Source organism: Mesoplodon densirostris, chromosome 6 (genome assembly GCF_025265405.1).
Source record: "Mesoplodon densirostris isolate mMesDen1 chromosome 6, mMesDen1 primary haplotype, whole genome shotgun sequence".
Taxonomy (NCBI): domain Eukaryota; kingdom Metazoa; phylum Chordata; class Mammalia; order Artiodactyla; family Ziphiidae; genus Mesoplodon; species Mesoplodon densirostris.
This window is the reverse complement of record NC_082666.1, coordinates 15350284-15367489: the sequence shown is the minus strand read 5'-3', so window position 1 is coordinate 15367489 and position 17206 is coordinate 15350284. Positions and strand designations below refer to the sequence as shown.

The following is a 17206-nucleotide window of genomic DNA, read 5'->3' as shown; positions in this document are numbered from 1 at the left end:
AGGACCAGATGGCTTCACAGGCGAATTCTATCAAGCATTTAGAGAAGAGCTAACACCTATCCTTCTCAAACTCTTCCAAAATATAGCAGAGGGAGGGACACTCTCAAACTCATTCTACGAGGCCACCATCACCTTGATACCAAAACCAGACAAGGATGTCACAGAGAAAGAAAACTACAGGCCAATATCACTGATGAACATAGATGCAAAAATCCTCAACAAAATACTAGCAAACAGAATCCAACAGCACATTAAAAGGATCATACACCATGATCAAGTGGGGTTTATTCCAGGAATGCAAGGATTCTTCAATATACGCAAACCAATCAACGTGATACACCATATTAACAAATTGAAGGAGAAAAACCTTATGATCATCTCGATAGACGCAGAGAAAGCTTTCGACAAAATTCAACACCCATTTATGATAAAAACCCTGCAGAAAGTAGGCATAGAGGGAACTTGCCTCAACATAATAAAGGCCATATATGACAAACCCACAGCCAACATCATCCACAATGGTGAAAAACTGAAACCATTTCCACTAAGATCAGGAATAAGACAAGGTTGCCCACTCTCACCACTCTTATTCAACATAGTTTTGGAAGTTTTAGCCACAGCCATCAGAGAAGAAAAGGAAATAAAAGGAATCCAAATCAGAAAAGAAGAAGTAAAGCTGTCACTGTTTGCAGATGACATGATACTATACATAGAGAATCCTAAAGATGCTACCAGAAAACTACTAGAGCTAATCAATGAATTTGGTAAAGTAGTAGGATACAAAATTAATGCACAGAAGTCTCTGGCATTCCTATATACTAATGATGAAAAATCTGAAAGTGAAATCAAGAGAACACTCCCATTTACCATTGCAACAAAAAGAATATCTAGGATAAACCTACCTAAGGAGACAAAAGACCTGTATACAGAAAATTATAAGACACTGATTATAGAAATTAAAGATGATACAAATAGATGGAGAGATATACCATGTTCTTGGACTGGAAGAATCAACATTGTGAAAATGACTCTACTACCCAAAGCAATCTACAGATTCAATGCAATCCCCATCAAACTACCACTGGCATTTTTCACAGAACTAGAAGAAAAAATTTCACAATTTGTAGGAAACACAAAAGACCCCAAATAGCCAAAGCAATCTTGAGAACAAAAAGTGGAGCTGGAGGAATCAGGCTCCCTGACTTCAGACTATACTACAAAGCTACAGTAATCAAGACAGTATGGTACTGGCACAAAAACAGAAAGATAGATCAATGGAACAGGATAGAAAGCCCAGAGATAAACCCACACACATATGGTCAACTTATCTTTGATAAAGGAGGCAGGAATGTACAGTGGAGAAAGGACAGCCTCTTCAATAAGTGGTGCTGGGAAAACTGGACAGGTACATGTAAAAGTATGAGATTAGATCACTCCCTAACACCATACACAAAAATAAGCTCAAAATGGATTAAAGACCTAAATGTAAGGCCAGAAACTATCAAACTCTTAGAGGAAAACATAGGCAGAACACTCTATGATATAAATCACAGCAAGATCGTTTTTGACCCACCTCCTAGAGAAATGGAAATAAAAACAAAAATAAACAAATGGGACCTAATGAAACTTAAAAGCTTTTGCACAGCAAAGGAAACCATAAACAAGACCAAAAGACAACCCTCAGAATGGGAGAAAGTATTTGCAAATGAAGCAACTGACAAAGGATTAATCTCCAAAATTTACAAGCAGCTCATGCAGCTCAATAACAAAAAAACAAACAACCCAATCCAAAAATGGGCAGAAGACCTAAATAGACATTTCTCCACAGAAGATATACAGACTGCCAACAAACACATGAAAGAATGCTCAACATCATTAATCATTAGAGAAATGCAAATCAAAATGACAATGAGACATCATCTCACACCAGTCAGAATGGCCATCATCAAAAAATCTAGAAACAATAAATGCTGGAGAGGGTGTGGAAAAAAGGGAACACTCTTGCACAGCTGGTGGGAATGTGAATTGGTACAGCCACTATGGAGAACAGTATGGAGGTTCCTTAAAAAACTACAAATAGAACTACCATATGACCCATCAATCCCACTACTGGGCATATACCCTGAGAAAACCGTAACTCAAAAAGAGTCATGTACCAAAATGTTCATTGCAGCCCTATTTACAATAGCCCGGAGATGGAAACAACCTAAGTGTCCATCGTCGGATGAATGGATAAAGAAGATGTGGCACATATATACAATGGAATATTACTCAGCCATAAAAAGAAATGAAATTGAGCTATTTGTAATGAGGTGGATAGACCTAGAGTCTGTCATGCAGAGTGAAGTAAGTCAGAAAGAGAAAGACAAATACCGTATGCTAACACATATATATGGAATTTAAGAAGAAAAAAAAAATGCCATGAAGAACCTAGGGGTAAGACAGGAATAAAGACACAGACCTACTAGAGAATGGACTTGAGGATATGGGGAGGGGGAAGGGTGAGCTGTGACAAAGTGAAAGAGAGGCATGGACATATATACACTACCAAACGTAAGGTAGATAGCTAGTGGGAAGCAACCGCATAGCACAGGGAGGTCAGCTCGGTGCTTTGTGACCGCCTGGAGGGGTGGGATAGGGAGGGTGGGAGGGATACGCAAGAGGGAGGGATATGGGAACATATGTATAAGTATAACTGATTCACTTTGTTATAAAGCAGAAACTAACACACCATTGTTAAGCAATTATACTCCAATAAAAATATATATATATATAAATTTAAAAAATATTTATTGCCCTTGGGTACATTATTAAACTGTCTGTGCCTCAGTTACCTTATCTGTAGAGTAGAAATAGTAAGATAGTAAGAGTCCCTAGTTTGTAACATTGCAGTGAGGGGGAAGTGAGTTAATTCATAAGAGATGCTTAGAACAGTGCCTGATCTTTAGAATCCATATACAGGTGTCTCCTGCTTTTCAAAAGTCTGCTTTATGCCACTTCGCTTTTACAAAAGATCTTACAAGAGACATGTTTTCACTAACCTAAAGAAATCCAAAGATTTTCGTTTTTATGAAAAAAGGTAATTGCTTCTTTGCTTTATGGCATTTCAGCTTATGAAAGGTTTCACAGAAAAGCTCTATTTTCGGATAGCGGGGGAAACCTGCACTGAGTGACAACTCTCTATTAACTGAGTCAGGCTTTTTGAATTTTAAAATCTTAATCCTCATACTTAATCTGAAGGCTAGCGTAATTATCCCACGATGCAAATGAAGTGCAGGGACTCACATAAAGCCCTGTGGCTAGTAAACGGAGCCAGGATTTGGATCCAGTCTGTGTGCTGCTAAAGACCCGGGCTCTTTCCGTCTCCCACCCCTGCCCAACAAGGCCACCCTTCTTGACACAAGTGATGGCATCTGCTTGGTGGACTCAGCCCCCATGGAGCCCAGGACACAGACAAATCGCAGCAGAGCAAGTGGTTCATTTGCAAATTCCAGCTTGCTCAGCTCAGGTGGCCCAAGGTCCCCAGTGTTAGCACCTCTGTCTGACACTGCTTCATGGCAGGGAGGTGCCCTGTCTGGTGTGAGAAACGCTCATTAAAGCCTCTGGTTCAGATGGCAGGAAGCAGCCCACAGCCAGCAGGGAGGTTCAGTTCTCCTGGGAGGGCTTCAGACGAATCAGCACAGAGCTGCATTTCTATGTCCCCTGTCCATCCCAGTATCCAATACATGCTAAATGAACATAATTGAGTGACATGCCAAAGTGGAATTCCAGGCACCCTCTCCAGGTGAGTGAAGGAGGGATGTAATGATTAGGGCAAGTTTTCTCATCTCAGGAGGAGAGATGGCAGCACTTTGAGTTCTTTCTTCGCAGGTCCCAGCGGTGGCAGGATATTTCTAGCTGTCTGTGCCTTGCAGAGGAAGAGCAAATTACAGATGTGGACAGATTTTGCACTCAGAATAGTGAAGCGACCTGCTCAAGGTCCACAGCTTGCTAAGGTTAGGGTGCAATCTCATCCAACCCCCGATTCTGTTCCGTGTTCTTCCCGTTACCCAATTTTGTCCCTCCTTCCTCCCTTCTAAGGCCTGTCCAGCTCCTCTCTCCTCTGGAGCCCTCCTGCGCCTTCCCTAGACCCAGTGTGCCCAGTGGTGCTCTATACTCTGTGCCCTGGACACTCTGCTCACCTTTAATAAATGTGTCTTCCCTGTGTCTTTGGGCTTCTGGACTTTCCACTTCATTCTCTGGAGTGACAACCAGCAACACTGATAGGTGCTTTTGTTTAAAGTCTGGTAATGGTTAAGTGTTAACTCCTTTGCCCAGGTGCAGAGCCAGTGTGGTCAGCCTGGGGATGCGCCATTTCTTCACTTAGGGATCTGATCAAAAGCCACCTCTTGTGGTGTCTAGGCTCAATTATACCCCCCCCAAATCCATACATTCAAGTCCTCACCCGCAGTATCTCCGAATGTGACTCTATTTGGAGATAAGGTCTTTAAAGAGGTAATTAAGTTAAAATGAGGTCATTGAGGTGAGCCCTATCCCAATAGGACTGGTGTCCTTATAAGAAAAGAGGATTAGAACACAGATACACAGAGAGCAAAGACCCTGTGAAGACACAGGGAGAAGATGTCCAGCTACAAGCCAAGGAGAGCGGCCTCAGGAATAACCAATACTTTAGTCTCAGACTTCCAGGCACCAGAACTGGGAAAAAATGCATTTCTGTTGTTTAAACCACTCAGTCAGGGGTAGTTAGCTATGGCAGCCCTAGCAAGCTAATATATGTGGGGAGTTCCTCCTGACTGCCAACAGAACTCCTCCTCACTCCTCCTTTAAGAGACATCTTTCATGGCACTGTTACCGTGTTCACTTCCGAATCTCCCCCAATGCCTGATGCAGGTCACGTGACTGATGCTCAGTGGGTCTAAATGGAAGCCACTTCAGACCCTCACTCATGGTGGCAGTTTGGGCAACTGTCACAGATGACAAGGGAGCTATTTGGTGACTGGATCCCTTTCCTAGTCCCTGGTTCTACAGCATTTCAACAAGTAAGCCACTGCCAGCCGAAATTCCATTTGTTTCACAATGATCACAAGCTAGATGAAAAGAAAGGGGCTCCAAGTTGGGGGGAATGGGGAGAACAGAGATGAGCATGGACGAGTGCAAAAGGAGAAGGTTTTATTAAGGGAAATAGAAGAAAATCTGCTGACTAATGTGTGGGTTTTAGGTTAATGGGAACTTAAAATAAGGGGCCCTCCATATTGGCTGGTGTAATCAGGAAAGACTTCCTGAAGGAGGAAGCATTTGATCTGAGTCTGGAAAATGAGTGCTTGGGTGAGGGTGGTTGGGATAGAGGAGGACTTTTTAAAGAGTTTGGTGCTTTTTAAATTTTGAGTGCATGTAGAGCAAGCAGGGTGATTAAGAACACAGTACTTAGAGTCAAAGAGTCGGGATATCTTGTCTCTTCTTATATCAGCATCATTGACTTTTGGGGCCAGATCACTGTTTGTTGTGGGGACTGCAGTAGCACTCACATGTGTTATGACACTCAGAAATGTCTTCAGACCTTTCTAAATGTTCCCTGGAGACAAAGCCACCTCCATTGAAAACTACTGACTTACACTGCTGTTTTGGACCAATTCCTTGCCCTCTCTGAGCTTCAGTTTTCTAATCTATACAACGCGGGTAGCAATTGTGGATAAAATATGTGGCTGACACAGAATCTGTTAAGTGAAGGTGACTTAGCCTCAGTCTTTTTAAGAGTGGATCTATTTTCATTGAATAAAGTTGAATGTGGAATCCCCAAATATGAAACAGATGAAAGCATCACTGCTCTGGCAGAAGCAGGGTGGAGAGACCCCAAGTCTGCCTTCTTGCTCTTCCATGATGCCTTCATGGAAACCCTGGAGACACAAATACAGAAAACCCCCAGATGTAGCTCATGAATGCCCTGGGAGAGTGGAGTCTGAGAGACTTGGATTTGAATTCTAGCTCCTTCTCTGTGGGTCCCTGAGAGAGTTGATAAACCCTAGGTGCTATGAAGGCATGAGCCCTGTCTGGCTTGTTCACCCCTGTGTTCTCCATCATTCTTCAGAATACCTGGTACATCGAGAGCAGGGTTGGGACTAGGGTGAGGCCAGTGAGGCAGGTAGGCATTTGAGGAGGCACTCCCTCTCAGGTGAGCACCCTGTCCTCGCGTGACCGGGGAGGGAGTGCTTCCTTCATGGTAGGTGCCTACTTTGCTTCACTCTACTCCAGCCCCTGAGCAAAGGCCCTCAGTCAATAAATTGTTTGATTCGTCTGTTAACCCAGTTTCTTCACTGTTAAGATGGGGATGCTAAAATCTGCTTTGCCAAGTAATTTTAAAGTTAGATAATACATTTAAGCAACCAGAATAATGTCACATAGCAGTCAGGGCTACTACTAATTTCCTTCATCTGTCAGATGGATCAGACAGACTACAGAGGCTGAAAGTTCAGGGTATTTTCAGGAAACAGAAATCCAGTGCAGCCAGAGCCAGTAGGGGAGAAGCCAGAGACAATCCAGAAAACTGTGGGTCTGGACCATGCAAGGCCATGAGCTCCAGATACATCTTCTGTAGTACATGTGCCCCTGCACCAGGTCTGAGCCTGTGGAGGTGGTAGGTGGGCCAGCACTTACCTCTCTCTAGGCAGCTGGTGGTTGGGATTGTGGCGGCAGCGGACGCTGAGGCCGAAGAGCTTGCGGGCGGTGCGCTGGATCTTCTGCCTCTGGGCCTCCGTGGCGCTCTGCAGGAGCTTGTAGCGGTTCTGCAGGTCCCAGTCGTTGCCCCAGTGCTGATGGATGCTCCCAATGGTCAGGAAGTGGTTGCTAGGGAGACGCTTCATGAACGATTTAAACTCATCTAGCAAGAGACAAAGGCCAAGAAGGCGGGCTGAGCATGACACAGCCCCCATCTGAGGCTCAAGTGCTTAGCCCCATCCACAAGCAAAGCAGGCGCACAATAAAGCCAACTTGTTGGTGGCCTATAAACATGGCACTAGCCTGCTCCACTCCTAGCAGGCAGTGAAGAGGCCACTGTGTTTTCATTGACGGGTCTTTTACTTTGCTACCGCAGGAGTGAACCTGCATCCCGCATCCTTGCTTCAGACAGGGCTGCCCAAACTTCTGTCATTGGAACGCCAACTTTATGACATTCACATATCACTTGTACTTATATTTACTTGTACTTATCTTTGAATCAATTAAAACAATTTTTTATCCAATCCAAGTAGAGAATCACTATCAAATGCCCTCGGTAGAATGGGAGCTATAAAAATAAAGCTGTAAAAATAAATATAATGAAAATGATATTAATAAATTCTAGCCAAACGCTGTGGCCTGCTAAATGACCGAACCCCTGTGCCTGCTCTCACTTTGAAATTTAGGGAAGGAGCAAGTGATAGATGTGAAAGGATATTAGCAGCAACTGAGACATTCTCTTTGATGTAATCTTCAGGATCGACAGAGAACTGACATCGATCACCCTCCCCACCGTGTGCCCCACTGTCATGGAAGCTGCATGCGTGGACCACCTTACATCAAGTCACATTTTGGGAAACTCAAGCTGCATGTGTGGACCACCTTACGTCAAGTCACATTTTGGGAAACTCCAGATGGGGACGAACTCTTGGGTCTCCTGGGTGAAGATTTCTGCCTCAGTTGGTGATGCTGAGTTTCAGTGTGTCAGCATGTGCTACAAGGTGACACAGCCTTAGAAATTATCTAGGTCAGCTTTCTTGTTCTACATTTGGAGAACCTGAAGCCTCGAGTGGGAATACCATTTTCTGAAGGTAGAACAGTCCATGAGTAACAAGAGGCAGGACTAAAACCTGAGCTGCTGTTTTCTCATCTAATACCTCCTCCTCAATCCCCCACTCAACTACTGGGAAAATTAAAAAATTAAGGGGTTGATCATTTTGCAGGAAAAAAAAGGCTAAATGGTTGGGATATCTATCTATCATTTATCTGTCATCTAGCTAGCTAGCTGGCTAGCTATCATCTGTCTATAGATATCTGAAGCTTGATATTTTCCATAAAACCTACAAGGAAATTTCAGGTATATTAGGCATTCTTTTCTTTCTAAAAAATGCCTTCAAAGCTCTCGATAAGCACCAGGGTCAGTCTTAAACATCTACAATATGTAAGTGAATTTATAGCAAATGTATGAGGTGGGTGCTTTTAGCGCCCCCTTTTATAGAAACTAAGACACAGAGAAGTTAATTCACTTGCCAAGGTCACACAGCCAGCAAATGGTAGAATTAGAACTCTAGACTGGCTCCGAATCTTATGCTCTTATGTAGCACATTACACTTACTCTCAACACATAAAGAGGATCAGTGAATTGAGAGGAAAAAAACTATATATTTTTAATATATTAGTATCTTTTCTGTTAAGGTGCTGAAACAGGAGTCTCTGACTCCTCAGGAACCTTGTTATACACAGTCAGACATGCATGAGTTCAGACTGATTCCTGACCCTTGGATGGCTGTATAAGCATTAGTCTCTCAATGCCTCAGTTTCCCCATCTGTCAGTAAGAGCATCTAATTCAAATCTTGAGAGACGCTGTCTGCCTAAATAGTTTTCGATATCCAGAAGGTGCTGAGTGGATGGCTGTGTAAGATTGGGAGGATACACACGACGGTACTGATGGATTTAGTCAGTGGGCTGGTGGGGGCAGGGGACTGGCCCTAATGACGCTGCTGCCTTGGCCAGTCCAGCTCTCCTCGCCACACAGCTCATCCTGCAGAGGGCTCTGCTGACCTCGGAGGAGGTAACAGTCCTTTCAAAGAACCAGAATTTGGGTCAGATACGAACACCTAATTAAAAAGTGAAAATGATTTCATTTTCTTGACTAAAAGTAGAAGGGTTCCCCCCCAGTAAAGGAAGCGTAGACCCCCATTTATGTGTGTAAACTAGGTCCTATGTGACCACTAACTCTCGAGCCATGAAGGAATCAATGGCTTTGACCTTTGGCCAGTCCTTAATTCCTCCAAATTACTTGGGGCTGAGTCATTAAGGTTATGGGTTGCAAAGGAAAAGGAGGAAAGTACACATGTACAAGCCACATACACGTGTGGATGGATGGCTTTGTTTTCATGGGTACAAACATTTCAAATGGATGAGTGCAGGATCTAGAGGAAAGGCTTTTGTGGAGAGACAATCGTGACAGAGAAATCATTTCTGAGGCCTTTCCAGCTTTTACCCTGTAGCATCTCAGCTTTCTGCATTTCCTCCCACACCCACCCACTCAGAGTGGCTTCTCTTCCTTGGGAATAAGGATTCTGTGCTAGGGATCCCTACTACTTGTGCACACAGCCTACACCCCCCTCTGCTTTTTAGCAATCAGTAGAATCTCTTTTCAAAAGCATTTTATCAAATGCTTCTTTTGTTTGAGGCCAAATAATCATCATAATACATTTCCATCATGAACCTCTCCTCTTTCATGGATTCCCAGGATTTTAAATGGACTAATGGGTGCAGGTTCCTAAGGCCTCACAGCTCCACTTGATGACCCCATGAGAGCAGAATCATGGATGCATTCTGCGCTCCCAGAACTGGTGGGAGGTCTAGAGATAATGGAAACCAGTGGTTTTCAAACACAGTGCTCTACAGCTCAGTTTTTTTGTTTTTTTTTTTTTTTTGCGGTACGCGGGCCTGTCACTGTTGTGGCCTCTCCCGTTGCGGAGCACAGGCTCCGGACGCGCAGGCTCAGCGGCCATGGCTCACGGGCCCAGCCGCTCCGCGGCATGTGGGATCCTCCCAGACCAGGGCACGAACCCATGTCCCCTGCATCGGCAGGCGGACTCTCAACCACTGCGCCACCAGGGAAGCCCCTACAGCTCAGCTTTTATCTGTGGTACACAGTGGCTCCAAGGTAAGATTTTGTTTGATCAAAGGGTTTCTTGGCTAAAGATTTAAATAAATTCAAATATTAAAAACACAAACATGTCCTCTCATTTATCAGATGAGGGAACTGAGGCCTGGGGGTGGGTAAAGTAGAATTAATAAGTTGCAAAAGCTGCTATGAGCAGTGGATTTGGAATCAGGCATTCCATTACCAGCGCAGTCATTTACTAACTACGTAACCCAGGGGAAGACACTGGGTCTTGACACCCTCCCTCCTCTAGAACACAGGAATATCACTACTCACTTTAACTCAATCTATTAATGTTGTAATAGATTTAAGGGATATAAGGTTGTGTTAAAAACAGAAACGCTCTCTACATACGTCCATTTATTTAACAGATCCCTGAGCACATATTAAATGCCAAATATCTACTTGGCATCTCTTTTTGGAAGTCTCAAGGGTTCCCAAGCTTTTCATGTCCAAAACTGAGTACACAGTCTTCTTTCCAAACCTCCCAGGGTGTTCTAGCTCTATGAATGGTACCAGCATCCATCAGATTGTCTAGCAAGCATACCTAAAAAAGGTCCTTGGAGCTCACCTCAAAACCCTTCCCTTGAACTCTCAGAGTCAATCTACCATCAAGCCCTGCTAATTGTTCCTTCTAAATACCTCAGCATCTCTGCACGTTTCCCATTTTTACTACATATACAACCCCTGTAACTCACATGGCAACCATCTCTCTCCCAGGCGCCTCCCACTGGCCCACCTGCGCTCACCCTCTGGTCTCTGCACACACTCAGGTACTGAGACTCTCCCTCGAGGCGGCCTCTCCTGACTCCCTGGCCATACTGCCCTCCAACGCCATGAGATTTGTTCACAGGAGCCCCTCGCTCCTTACACATATATGATTAGCATGTCACTATTCTCTGCAGAGTTACATGTTAGGTGCCGGGATTGCCCATTAACTAGAAGCTCCACGAGGCAAAAATCCAACTTTGCACCTCACCTACTTTATGGCCTCGGGTGACTGATGTTCCTCCCCTGAAATTCATTTTTCTCAACCACAAAAACAGGAAATAGCTAAGTTACCTGAAAAGTGACTTCCAGCTATGAAAGTCTGTGAATTCGTTGGATATCTATAGCAATATCTACCTATGTATGAACATATATATAGATATATACATACCCATATTTACACATATATGTGTGTTCACTTATTCAGGGAGACAGGTACACACACGTGCACACACACACACACACACAGACTCAGGAATCAATACAAGCTTTGACTCCCCTCTCCAGAGGCTTCCTATGTGCTAGCACACATTATTCTCTCTGTCGTCTGGATACCACAGAAGCAATACACCATAGGACCACACACTTGATTATGTTATTCAGTATTCCACTCGCTGGAGATTTACTGAGTGCCTACTCTTTGATGGCTACTAGGATGGCTCTGGACCCTCCAACGTGAATGACTTGGGGGTCACTGAATGTTCCCCTCAGCCATACTAATTCCAGTGAGATCATTTTCTCGACTTGGCATGGTACCATTCATGCAGTAGTAGCATTAGGCTCTCTACCTGAATTCTCCAGGTCCTTGTAAGCTTCGGCCCAAGACTTGGCCATGTTGGCCAGCGTGTACTCTATGATCTGGATGTCGGTGATGGGGCAGTTGCACTGTGGGAACTCCTCGGCACACTGGCATCTACACTGGCTGTTCTGGCACACGTACTCCCCCTCACCGTTGCACATGATGTAGCTCAAGGCTGATTGGACAAATTTCTCTTGCAGATACTGAGGGAAGATGATCTGAAGACCTATTTGAAAATAGCAAGGAGGGGAAAAGGAAAGGTTAGAAAAGGTGTTTCATTAACAATTTCGAGAGGTGATGCGTAGGACTCCGAAGCTGCTAGCTTTCTCTTTGTGTAACCAAACTATTTCTGGGCCTGCCTAGATCCACACAGGGCATAACTGGCGAGGCCTCCAGTTGCCTTGCTTCTAGTTAAACTTCTCAGGTCATGACCTTGGCCATCTCTGCATTGCATACTCTATTCCGTGATATTAGGACTGAAGCTAGAGCCAGATCTGTTAATATACCTTTTCCATTTTGGGAGAAAACCCTTATTGAAAGCACAAGATTGCTGTTTATTTTTCTTTATTTCCTTCTTTTCTTTCCTTTTCCTTTTATCTAATATTTATGAACCCTATTTATGAAGCACAAGTCCTGAGCTAGGCACTAGGTCTATAGAGATAAAAAAGACATGATCTTTGCCCTTGGGGAGTTTATAATATAATCAGCAGGGGTAGACATGGACACACATCATCATAACATAGCTTTATAGACCCAGAGCAGAGCCGGCCATATGAGGTAACTGGACAGCAGAAGGCTGCAAATAGCATTGCTGGGATAGCAGGGAAACTTTTGCAGAGGAGATGATATTTGGGCTGGTTGAAAAGTGAGTAAGAGATCATTATGTAAAAAGGAACAGGATGCATACTCTAAAGAGAGGGGTAGCAAGAACTAAGACTTAACATGTCTGGGAGTTGCTGGTGAATGAAATGAATTTGATGGGTGGGGTTGCAGTGCTGGAGGAGAACGGATTTTAGAAAAGGGCAGATGCCAGAGTGCAAAGGTCGTTATTATATGCTAAGGAACTTGGACTCCATCCTGTGAATAATGGGAATACTTTGGTAGTTTCCTGGGTAAGGATGATATAAATAGAATTATATAATTTAACAGGACCACAGTATCACTCACACATACACATAAATATCAGTGGAGAATGGCATCAAATTAAATTAATTATCTGTTCTTTGGTTAAAAATGAAGAAGGCAAAGCCCACCAAGAGGAAATGAGTAGCTCATGGTTATAAGATGAGAACTGTTGACCACATCTCATGATTTTTTTCTCTATACTTGACTAATCAAAGTCCTAAGCCAGAGGGCCAATGATGGAGAAGGATTTATCTGGGCATGAACACTACTCTTGTACCTATGAAATGTCAGCACAGCAGGCCATCGCCTATGGTGCCCAGAAAAAAGGACAACTCTGGGCTAAATTAATTAATTCAAGCACTTTTGCCTGGGACATTTCTCTCCACCTCATTTGGAGCTGCCAACAGTTTTTGCCACCAATGCATACTGGGGTAATGGTTTTACTACCCACTGTGTAAAAGAGAACTGTGCTGTTTGGATTAAATTTTTTTCTCATTCCTGCTTCAGGGACATCCCTAATCCTACTCATCAGGGATCTGCTGAATAAACTCAGCATTTCTTTCACTCTCGACTTCAAAGTTGTGTTTCTAGATTTTTATCTTTGTTTTTCTTGCTTTCAAATTATTAAAAAAAAAACGAAGCTCATCATTTCAACCTGTCTTCATATGAGAGCTGAAAAAAGACTATTTTCAGCGGGACCTTGTGAAAAAGAACACTGTGCTTCTAGTATGCCTTCTGGTAGGAAATCATTAACACAGTAGTTAAGAGCTGGGCATGACTAGAGTCAGGTTTCTCTACTGACTACCTAAGTCATCTCAAGTTAGTTAGTCAACCTCTCAAAGGCTCCACTTTCTCTTCTCTAAAATGGAGATACCGGGCTTCCCTGGTGGTGCAGTGGTTGAGAGTCCGCCTGCCGATGCAGGGGACATGGGTTTGTGCCCTGGTCCGGGAAGATCCCACATGCCGCGGAGCGGCTGGTCACGTGAACTATGGCCGCTGAGTCTGCGCATCCGGAGCCTGTGCTCCGCAACGGGAGAGGCCACAACAGTGACAGGCCCGCGTACCGCAAAAAAAAAAAAAAAAAAAAAAAAAAAAAAAGTAATAAAATGGAGATACCTTTAGTACCTATATCAGAGGGTTATTGAGAGAGCTAAGTGAAATCATTCTTTAGACTTGTCTAGAACAAGTCCCTGATGCATAGCAAACAAACAAATGTGATTTATTCCTATTTTTGATGATGATGATGACAGAGATGCCATTTCTCTGATTAATGTTTTTTTTAAAGTTTCAACAGAAACTTCAGGATAAACAAAGGAACAATAGCTGTGAGTATCTAATCAGAAGAAGAAAATATCCAGAAGGCAGTGTTTGGGTATTTGGAGAGCTTCCACAAAAAAGTGGGGTTTAGAATTATGTGTTTGTTGAACCAGCATTGGTGGGAGGGCTATCCGGAAAGGTGGATCCTTTGTCAACATGCACAGAAGACGTTCTAACAGACAGAGCTGAACAGCCCCGGGGCGATGATCCACCACAAGGCTGGGCGGGTGAGTGCCACCCCAATGAGCAGAGGGTCCAAATGAGTGAGTCACTGCTCAGAAGGGCTCCTGTACGGAGGGGTATGATGCAAATACCAAAAGGTAGAGCAAACCAAATCAAGCAGTAAAGTCCTTCTAAACCAAGTCTCTAATTCTTCAGAGTATGCATTATTGAGTCACTTTATCTGTATCACCATTTTCACTTCCAAAGCAAAATTTATTTTTAGCTGATCCCAATCCCCTATAGGCATCTAAGTCTATGGATTGGGGTTAAGTTTCTGTTGCTTAAAGAAATTCTACAGACTGTACTCTCAGTCCTACTTTTCTAGCTTGCTCATCATTTTCTTTCTCCCCCTTTGTAGGGGAAAATATTCTATTCTTAGTCCCAGCCCAAAAGGAATTTGGGGAGAGCATTTTTCAAAAATTGCATTAATCATTTCTCTGTCTGGCAAGGATACAAAAGGCAGTATTACCTATCCCATTTAATGCAACTGAAAACAGATGAAGTTTGGGATCGGGGGGTTTCTGGGAGCAGCTGAAACACAAAACTGGTTGCTCTTTAAAAATGGAAACCCAGAACCTGCCAAGCTGTCTCTGAGGCGGAATCTCCTGGGCAAATTTGAAAGAGAATAATGAAGACATAGCAATTAAAAAGCACTTTTCTGCAAAATGTCATTACTATTTAAAGTTACATAACCATTTCTCCAGCAGCGGAGGCTCACACAGCAGTCACCGGCAGTGTTGCCTCCCCATGACCTGTGTCCAACAAAGAGGCCCATTGCTGAGCACCTCCTACATGGGCGCCTGAGTCCTGCTGGCTTCAATGGGAGCCATAAATAATTTGGAGGGGGATTTGGCCTGGGGAACCACAGCTTGAAAGATATACAGCTGCCGGCTGGGGTGGAATCTTCTGTCCCCAGAGTTCCCAAAGATACACACACACACAAAGGAATACTGAGAAAATGAGAGAGAGAAAAAGGCCACCCTTGGTGCCAAGCATATAAATTTGGCCTCACAAAACCCAGGAAGGCAAGAGTTGAAAGTTCTATTTGCACAGCGACTCACCCGTGCTAAACATATGGAATCTGCTCCCCCCACCCAAGTCTTGTTATACTTAAAAAAAAAATCTTGTTGTACTTTAAAATGGAATGTCGATGTGGGAACCCCCATGTCCTCTGCCTTCTCTTCTCCTGATTTCTGCCCCATCTTCCTCAGTGCCCCCTCCTGCCTCACCTTCAACACGCATGTCGCACGGTATCTTTTGTATTTTACGTACAGTCTCTGTGTGCTGTCACACGAGAGGGTGCCTCTATTTCACTGACCGTCTCCTTCCTCTTCTCTCCTGATCCTCTCTTCTTTTTTTTCAGGACACACGGGCATCCTGCCCTTTTTCAGTCCCTCTTTTGTGCCAGTCTTATTCTTTCTACAGTCTCTGCACTTGTCCTCCCCTGTGCCTAGAATATTCCTTTCCCAGATCTCTGCCTGGCCCCCTTGTCCTGCCATCCAGACTTGCCCAGACCACCCAAGTTAAAATGTCTCTTCTATTTGCTTCACAGAATTAGTTTCTGAATGAAATTACCTTATTCATTTGTCTTTATTTTTGTTCCATCTCCCCCATTAGACAGTGGGCTTAAGGGGGACAGCCCGCTGTCTAATGGGGGAGATGGGCTTTAGGGGCACAGAGGCTTATCTGTCCACGACAAGCCCCCAGAGTGTAACTTAAGGCCAAGCCTGGTGGAGGTTTCAGACTCTCATTTGTTGAATGAAAGAAGCATCCCCTTTCTCATCCCAACTGAAGAGAAAGTTGTCCCTAAAACCTTTGAGGCCGTTAGAATTGAGGACATGTCCATAGCTCCACAACTATAGTAAAAGACTCAGGACTTGAATCTGGGAATTAGGACTGAATTCTGAAACACTCGCAGTTCCTTCCGCATCTCCAGTGGGTAAGTGTGGAAACTGAGACGAATGCCTGGCTTGGGGCCTCTGTGGTACCTATGGCACAGAGTGGCCTCTGGGAATGTCTTAGCCCCTCTGAAACTCAGTTTTCTTGCCTGTGAAGTTAAAAATCCCAATAACCACCTTCCAGGGCCGTTGAAAAGGGTAAACAAGGGGAGAAAAGGCATAAACAGCACTTTAGCAAACACCTGACTCTTATGGGCTGAATGTTTGTGCCCCTCCCACCCCAATTTCATATACTGAAACCTTAACCCTGCCCCCCTTGTGATGGCATTAAGAGGTGGGGCCTTTGAAAGATGATTACGTTTAGATGAGGTCATGAAAGTTGGGTCTCCGTGATGGGATTAGTGCCCTTACAGGAAGAGGAAGAGACGGGAAGGCATGCACGCTTGCGCGCTCTCTTCCTCCCTCTCTCCCTCTCCATCTCTCCCTCTCTCTCTCCCTCTCCCCCTCCTTCCCTCCTTCCCTCCCTGAGCACACACTAAGAAAAGGCCATGTGAGCACACAGTGAGAAAGCAGCTGTCTACAAGCCAGGAATGTGCCTTAATCGGACACCAAATCTGTTGGCACCTTGACCTTAGACTTCCCAGCCTCCAGAATGGTAAGAAATAATGTCTCTTGTTCAAACAACCCAATCTATGGTATTTTGTTATAATTAAGTGTTCAATAAATGTTAGGTTCCTCCATTTACACCCTATTAGAACATAATCCATTACCTGGACCTAACTTGAGCCCTTCTTAGAAAAAGCCTTCTTGAGTAGCCCCATTTGGGCTAGTAGGAAACATGCCAAGAGTGCATTTTGTCTTAATAGCATTATAGTAATTATTGTAGGTGCTCATTATTATTGTTCCATTGTTTGTACTTCAATGAATTTTCCTTCCTTCCCTCCTTCCTTCCTTCCCTCCCTCCCTCCCTCCTTTCCTTCCTTGCCTTCTCCCTTCCATCTATCTTCTTCTTCTCTCCATCTCTCTTCCCTTCTTTCCACACATATTGCTTAAGCGCTACTGGGTGGCAGGCACTGTGCCATGGATACCAGGGTGAATAAAGCAGGCAACTCCCTGCCCTCGCTGACCTCACAGTTAAGGAAGGAGACAGATCTGTAAACAAGCTGCTTGGATGCAGTGAGACCAGTGCT

At 44.1% G+C, this 17206-nt stretch overlaps 1 protein-coding gene across 1 annotated transcript in view; it reads right to left on the bottom strand.

Annotated features, from left to right (window-relative positions):
* The window catches only part of BRINP1 (BMP/retinoic acid inducible neural specific 1), a 137074-nt gene that overhangs the window by 26258 nt on the left and 93610 nt on the right, over window positions 1-17206 (bottom strand). Inside the window, exons 5-6 of the mRNA XM_060101631.1 lie at window positions 11444-11680; window positions 6652-6874 (exon numbers count right to left, since the gene is read on the bottom strand). Of these exons, the coding sequence (XP_059957614.1) occupies window positions 6652-6874; window positions 11444-11680 (460 nt within the window). The remainder of the gene's footprint in view (window positions 1-6651; window positions 6875-11443; window positions 11681-17206) is intronic.